This window comes from Zea mays, chromosome 4 (genome assembly GCF_902167145.1).
Source record: "Zea mays cultivar B73 chromosome 4, Zm-B73-REFERENCE-NAM-5.0, whole genome shotgun sequence".
NCBI lineage: Eukaryota > Viridiplantae > Streptophyta > Magnoliopsida > Poales > Poaceae > Zea > Zea mays.
The window spans coordinates 22917106-22925268 of record NC_050099.1 but is presented as its reverse complement, the minus strand read 5'-3'; the positions used below and the strand labels follow the sequence as shown (position 1 = coordinate 22925268).

Below are 8163 nucleotides of genomic sequence, written 5' to 3'. Positions count from 1 at the left end.
AAAAACTATTCAAAATCAACATAAACATATAATCGGTTGATTTGTTGCAATAGTAGGAATCCGTCACTTTCTAAATCCTAAGCCCTATGAACATCTTTATCTTCCTCCGCACGTAATTCTAATAATACTTAGATTTTCCCCACAGCCAGATTCTCCTCACAGCCAGATTCTCAGAAAAGCTGGTCAGAAAAAAGCTGAACCAAACAGCACAATAGTCAGTCGACATCAGGCGATTTACACATGCCTTAGCCACTAAGCTCCTTCGCTGCCAAGTAGCGCGCGGCAGCCAAAAAGCTCCCCCCTTCCTTCCTTCCTTCCCGGCACCTGAAAAAAATCTCTGCACCGCACCAAAAAAGTTGCTACCGAGCACAACATGCCATCGGCCGGCCCCAGTACTGTTTGTTATTAACGTACAGTGAAAGCTCATTACAACAAGTTTAAACAGTTAAGAAGAGGAGCATCAATGTCTACGACGCAGGACAGACAGTACTGTGAACCATTGACTTTGTTTACGATACTGAAAAAAAAACATACTTTTTTGTTTGTTCGGGCGGCAGAGGGAGTTTTTTTATTCGAAGTATGATCCAGCGAACTAGCCAATACGTTAAGAAGAAGCGCTAATAAACAAGCGTAAAACCGAGGTAAATTCCCTGTGGATCACGACAGAGCGAGTCTCTCTCTCTCACGAAGGACAGGAGCTACTGCAATTCACTCGTTGCAGGCAGGAGCTACCGCACTCACTCACTCCATCAGGAGCAGTCGTCGCGCACGGCGGCGGCGGTCATCCGGAAGGCGCGGTCCCAGGCGTAGCGGAAGCGCGCGTCGGCGCCGGGCTCGATCCGGCGGCCGTCGGCGACGAGGTAGTCGCGGCCGGCGCGGCGGAACAGGCGCGGGTCCACGGGCACCGAGCTGGCGAAGCCCTCGGAGCGGAGGCGCACGGCGCGGACGGCGCAGCGGCAGGCGTTGCTCACCGTCACCTCGAACACCGGGTCGTACCCGGCCCTGTCGCCCGTGTTGGACTGCGACACCGTCACGCTCGACGCCGCGCACCCGGTGGTGGTGGCGGGGGTCGGGGTCGTCGTGTTCGCCGCCGCTGGCCGAGCCCCTGCACACGCACCACACCGCCGCCGTGCCATGTGGGTCAACAACCGCCACAGCCACCGCCACCACCATGCGGCCGGAAGAATCGCAGCAGCATAGAAGCTGTGTTATATACCTTGCGCTTGGACGAGGAACAGGAGGAGCGCAGGGAGGACAACCAGAACCAGCAGCTTGACGGAGGCGGACGACGACTGTGCCATAGGTTCTTTCTTCTTTCTGTGCACAAAGAAAGATTGTGGGTTCTGGGTCTTGTTGTGGCATGGAACGGTGCCTGTGATGCTACCCGGCCCCATTTTATAGAGCCAGCCACGACGACGTTGCATGCACAGCCCAGCCCAGCCCTGTCCTGTCCAGTTGCAGCTTGCAGGAGCCTTTACAAACTTGGCACTTGTGTTATTTGCTTTACGGCACACCTCTTTTGACGAAACTAACAACAATGAAAAGGCTTTAATACCCAGAGTAAGTAGTGCTTTGATCCTGGTGGACGGGCGGGAGCTACCTTTTCGACCTTGCTTGTAAAAAGAGTTTCGTATGTGTGTGTGTTTTATGGGCTCTAAAAGGATTGTTGTGAATGATGAGCATTGCGCTGTCTCCAAATGCCTATCTGGGAGCTGAGATTATCTCAAGCTTTCGTGCCATCATCACTCACATGAAAAGGATTAGCCGTCGTGTCGAGGTTATAAAAAGAATTATTACAATAAAGAAATGGCAAATGCTATAAAAACTGCCAAGTTCAGGGGGGTGTTTCAGCAACAAGCGGTTCAGATGTGTAAGAGTCCCTGAACTATCTTCAAACACGACACTCTCAGAGCCAATAGCCAGTCGATCAGTCAACTAGCTTCACACAACTAGGCTAGCACCATTGTTGCTGCAAGGGCAAGGCAATTTCCAGGCAGTTGTGTGGGTCTGAAGCTGACAGTTCATACTATACTAGCCACACGTCTGAGCCCTTGCGTCTGTTTCCGAGCACTGTAGTACGTATGGTCCACACGCTCGCATGTCTGGTGAGTCAACTGGCGAGTCTTCTTAGAATATCCATCGTTCCCATCCCTCTCTCAAAGCATCCAGCGGAGCAGTCAAGCTCCTAGCAGAGTCGTCGCCGAGTGTACTGAAGAGATAAGATTACTTGGCAGGCATTAATCTGACCTGTTTTTTTAACTGTCACCCTACTAAACTCTTCGCAAGACTTTTGGTTAGAACAACCAAATATTATGTCATCGACGTATATTTAGAATATAAACAAATCACCATCAACTGTCATAGTGAAAAGAGTAGGATCAACTTTTCCGATCTTGAAAGCATTAGAAATAACAAAATCTCTAAGACATCCATACCATATTTGGTGCTTGCTTAAGCCCCTAGAGAGCTTATAAATATGATCGGGATATCTTTCATCACTGAAGCCAGGGGTTATTCGACGTATACCTCCTCCTTGATTGGCCCATTAAGGAAGGCACACTTCACGTACTTTTGAAAGAGCTTAGAGTAATGGTGAGTAGCATAGGCTAATAAAATTTGAATAGACTCTAGCCTAGCTACAGGAGCAAAAGTCTCCTCAAAATCCAAACATGCGACTTGGGCATAACCTTTTGCCACAAGTCTCGCCATGTTTCTTGTCACCGCTCCGTACTCGTCTTGCCTATTGTAGAACACCCACTTGATTCCCACAACATTTTGTTTTGGACGTGGCACTAAGCTCTGGACTTCATTTATTTTGAAGTTGTTAAGCCCTTCCTGCTGGCTATCACCCATGGGCAGACCCAAGTAGGGCCGAGTGAGGGCACAGGCCCCCGCTCATTTCTAAGTACTAGGGTCTAGATTTTCATCAGAGGTCCCCTGCTCAGTCCAATTTAGATGCCCCTATTTTGATATTTTGGTGCTTGTCCTTACAAGTATGCCCTCAGTCATATTTTGTCCTGGGTCCGCCCCTAACTATCACCCAATTCGGATCCTGCAGTGCTTCTTATACCCTGAAAGGCTCAATGGAAGAAATAAAGGAGTAGTGCTCACAAAAATTAGCAGTACGTGAATGATTAGTTACTCTCTTGCTCATATAACCTAGGATTTGGTCCACTAGATGATCTCTTTGAATGGTGGAGCAGACTTGGGCCAGAGGTGCATGTGGTACTTCTTCCTCCTTGTCTTCATGTTCATGCGCACCCCCTTGATCCATGCCATCGTCTAGAGGTACATGTTCCTCACCTTGAGATGGGGGTTGCACAGTTTTTTAGGAAGAAGGTTGATCTTGTTCCTTTTGTTCCTGTGGTCGCACTTCACATGTTGCCATAGTTCTCATTGTGGTCGACGGAACCTCATTCTCATCTACATCATCAAGATCAACCTGCTCTCTTAAAGAGCCATTAGTTTCATCAAATACAACATCACAATTGACTTCAACTAGTCCAGAGGATTTGTTGAAGGCCCTATATGCCTTTGTATCTGAATCATAGCCAAGTAAAACCCTTCAACGGCTTGAGGAGCAAACTTTTAATGCATACCTCTCTTAACCAATATGTAGCATTTGTTCCCAAATACACGAAAGTAGGAAACATTGGGTTTGTTACCAGTTAGGAGCTCATATGTCATATTCTTGAGGAGGCGATGAAGATAGAGACGATTTATGGCATGTCAAGCCGTATTCACGTCTTTCGACCAAAACCGCTCCTACATCTTGTATTCTCCCAGCATTGTCCTCTTCATGTCATTGAGCATCCTATTCTTCCTCTCCACTATGCCATTTTGTTGTGGAGTGTAGGGAGCGGAGAACTCATGCTTGATGCCTTCCTCCTCAAGGTACTCTTCCACTTGTAGATTCTTGAATTCAGAATCGTTATCGCTCCTTATCTTCTTCACCATTAGCTCAAACTCATTTTGAGCCCATCTTAGGAATCGCTTGAGGGTTCCTTGGGTCTCATATTTATCTTGCAAAAAGAATATCCAAGTGAAGCGAGAAAATCATCAATAATAACTAGACCGTACTTACTTCCCCAGATGCTTAGGTAAGCAACGGGTCCAAAGGTACCCATGTGAAGTAACTCAAATAGTCTTGACGTTATCATTATGTTCTTGCTTGGATGACTTGTTCCCACTTGCTTCCCTACCTGACATGCTGGACAAGGTCTATCTTTCTCAAAACAGACATCGGCTAGTCCTAACACATGTTCTCCCTTTAGAAGTTTATGAAGGGTCTTCGTCCCAACATGTGCTAGACGGTGATGCCACATCCAACCCTTGTTTGTCTTAGCAAGTAAATATGCATCTAGATCAGCATTCTCTTTAGTGAAATCAATCAAATAAAGCTTGTTGTCTAATACACCTTTAAATGCTAATGAACCATCACTCCTTCTAAAGACTTTTACATCAACATTTGTAAAAATACAATTATAACCCATATGACATAACTGGCTAACAGAAAGCAAATTATAACCAACTGATTCTACCAAAAAGACATTTGAGATCGAATTCTCGGTAGTAATTATTATCTTACCTAACCCCTTTACCTTGTCTTTGTTTCCATCGCCAAAGAAGATCGTGTCATGGGAATCATTATTCTTGACATAAGAAGTGAACATCTTCTTCTCCCCCGTCATGTGGTATGTGCATCCGCTATTGATAATCTAGCTTGAGCCCATGAATGCATAAACCTGCAAAGAATTTAGGCTTAAATTTTAGGTCCCCAACTAGTGTTGGGTCATGTTAGGTTAGTTACATAAGCTTTTGGAACCCAAATGCAAGTTTTACTATTCTTGCATTTTGGTCCCACATTGGAAGCAACAACTCTATCATTCTTGCAACATAATACATAGGAAGCATCAAATGTGCGAAATAGCTTAGAAGCACCATGACATGCAATCATATCGTTAGGAGCATGAGAGACATCATGATTATTGCGTCTAGATTTACCATGAGCATGTGAAGAACTAGAAGATTCATTCATGGCATATGAAGAATAAACAACATCATGACGCATGGCAGGCATAGCATGATCAACATAAGCATCACGATGAACATTATGAGAAGCATTCTTAACATGAGCATAGATAAAAACATGGTTCTTTCTATCAAGTGAAGAATGAGAGCTACTAGCCATAGGCTCCTTCTCCTTCTTAATGAAGTTGGGGGCCTAATGGCTCTTTGTATCCTTGGCTCCCCCATGGAAGCCAAGTCCATCCTTTATGGAGGGATGTCTACTAATGGTGTAGGCATCCCTAGCAAATTTTATTTCCACAATCATCTTTGTAAGTTTGAAGCTGAGCATAGAGTTTAGCAATATCATCATTCAACCTTGAAATCATGGATATATGATCATTGCAAGCATCAATATCAAAATCCTTACATCTATTGCAAAAAGATACATGCTCCGAAGATGAACTAGAAACATTCAACTTTTCTATTCTAGCATTTAAATCGTCATTTGCACTCTTAAGGACAAACATGGAAGAATGACATGAAGATAACTCATAAGAAAGCATTTCATTCTTTTTAACTTATAGAGCAAGGGATTTTTCTACTTCTACAACCTTATCATTTTCTTCATAAATAAAATCCTCTTGCTTTTCTAGCAACCTATTGGCGCCCTGATCGCGGCTGTAAGGAAAATGGACCCCGGGCCATTTGGTTCAATAGATTTTGGTGTTTGATGATCAACATAACCTGTGGACTAATGTGTTTGCTAGTGTTTGTGTTTGTAGTTCACAGGATGCTAAAATTACTTGGACCAAGGCATTGAGGAAAGCAACACCTCAAAATAAGACATTATGAAGATCAAGTGAAGTCCAAGAAATGAAAGAAGTGTTGGCTACGGACTGTCTGGTCTGGAGCACTGGACTGTCCGGTGGCACACCGGCCTGTCCGATGCCACACGCCGGACTATCCATTGCACCAGAGAACAGTAGCCCAACGGCTAGTTCCAGGTGGCACTATGGAGAGAAGACCACCGGACTGTCCGGTGTGACGTACGGAGTGTCCGGTGTAAAAAGCCTGCACGCCAACGGTCGGCTGCAGTGTCAGACCATCGACTAGACACACCGGACAGTGAACAGTGTATTGTCCGGTGCACCACCAGACTGTCTAGTGTGCCACAAAGAGCACAACTTTTCTCCAATGGCTAGTTTTGTGTTGGGGGCTATAAATACCCTTAAACCGGCCATTCCAAGGTGTGGGAGCCCAAGCAACATACCAAGGCATATAGTAGACATTTCCAAGAACTCATACACCCAAGTGCTTAATAGAATCACTCGGTGATTAGCGTAGGTGCTTTGCAAAGTGCTTAGGTTAGTTAGACCGCTTTAGTGCTTGCTCTAGGTAAACCCTAGTTAGTTGAGTGAGTTTAGATAAACCACACAACCCCTCGACTCTTGCTCGAGTGATTGTAACTGTGCCGAGTGGGGCGAGAGTCTTGCGAGACAGTGACAACCACGTTTGTGTCACGACTGCCACCGTGTACCGGAGGGAACGAGGCCCACGACATTTAGGCCGGAAGCTCGATAGTGGAGACAGCAGGGAGCATCTGAGAGGAGCCGGAAGCAGAGCACCATTTGCGTGTGGAGAAGGCCCGCGGCTCTCTATGGAGTTACTCGACCGTGGTGCTAGGCCCTCGTGTGGGCTTCCCTTTGCGTAATGGCACCAATGAGGATTATTCGGGACCTTGCGTGGTTTCGGATACCTCGGTAAAAATACCGGCGTCATCCACGAGAGTTTTCATCTCTACATTGCTCCTTAGCTTCCGGATTTATATTAAGCATTTAAGTTTCAATCTTGTCTTTATACTTATTTGTTTAGATTGAAACTTTGCCATTGCGGTAGAGATAGCAACACTTAGACAAAACCTAGTTTGCACATTCTAGTTTGATTATTTGCATAGGTTTTGCTCTAGGGTTTTATTTGTGGCCTAGTTTAGAAGAAGTTTTAGAAGTCCTAATTCACCCCCTTAGGCGTCACATATTTCCTTCAATTGGTATCAGAGCCTGGTTTGGCTCTTTTCAAACGCTTTAGCTTCACCACTAAAAGAGTCGACGCTTTTTAGAGAAAGGGGATGGATACCCATAGGCCACCACACTTCGAAGGCACTAACTTCCCATATTATAGTGCTAGAATGGCTTGCTACCTAGAGACCGTTGATCTAGGTGTTTGAAGAGTCACTCGTCGCGGGATGAAACCCCCCAAGAACATCGAGAAAGCCACCATGAATGAGGAAAAAGAAATTCATCTAAATGCTAGAGCCAAAAATTGCTTGTATGAATCTCTTAGCTTGGATATTTTCAATCAAGTTTTTTACATTAAAACTGCTAATGAGATTTAGCTAAAATTGCATGACCTCCATGACCGCACAATAAATGTATGTGAGCAAAAACTTTGCCTAGTCTTAAATGAGTATAATTATTTTGCTATGAAAGGAAATAAGCTTGTTAGAGACATGTATTCTCGTTTGAATCTAATCATCAATGAGTTCAATTCTATTGGCATTAATAAGCTAAGTGATGCGGACATTATGAGGAAGATTATCTCCTTACTACCACAATAATGATATGGGAGCATCATCACTATTCTTCACAACATGGAGGACTTAAGTACAATGATCCCAACCATTGTGATTAGGAAAATCGTGGCCTTTGAGATGTCGCAAAAAATGTGTTGGGGAGAGGAGCCAACTTCCTCAAGCCCATATGCTTTTGCATGTGATGAAAGGAAGGGCAAAAAGAAGGCTCCCACTCCAAGTACCTCAAGTGAAGAAGAGGAAGAAGAAGAAAGTGATGATGGTGGATATAATCAACCATCAACATCATCCTCCGAGGATGAAGAAACAATCCAACGCGTTGGAAAGCTAATGGGGATGATCCGCAAGATTAATCTAATGGGTGTGCCCCTGCAGGTAGAGGATCTTTTCTTTAACATTGACAGGAAAAAGCAAAGAAAGAGAGGATGCTTCACATGCAGGGAGAAGGACCACTTCAGGGACAGCTGTCCAACTATGGCTGAACCCAAAAGGGGGAGGAGCAAAGGCAAGACGCTAACAAGTGTAAAAACTTGGGATGATTCTTCAAGCAAATATGAACCACCAAG

The 8163-nt window shown here is 44.9% G+C and overlaps 1 protein-coding gene across 2 annotated transcripts; it reads right to left on the bottom strand.

Annotated features, from left to right (window-relative positions):
• Window positions 1-358: 358 nt before the first annotated feature.
• Window positions 359-1350, bottom strand: LOC100193759 (uncharacterized). 2 transcript variants are annotated; one of them, NM_001352475.1, is made up of 2 exons: window positions 1217-1346; window positions 508-1105 (listed from the first exon to the last, which is right to left on the bottom strand). In NM_001352475.1, exons 1-2 carry the CDS (start codon window positions 1299-1301, stop codon window positions 750-752), a joined length of 441 nt encoding a protein of 146 aa, NP_001339404.1. In that variant the 5' UTR covers window positions 1302-1346; the 3' UTR covers window positions 508-749. The 2 variants fall into 2 exon arrangements, with proteins under 2 accessions (NP_001132317.1, NP_001339404.1); NM_001138845.1 differs by having other exon boundaries at window positions 359-1350.
• Between the last annotated feature and the right edge of the window lie 6813 nt (window positions 1351-8163).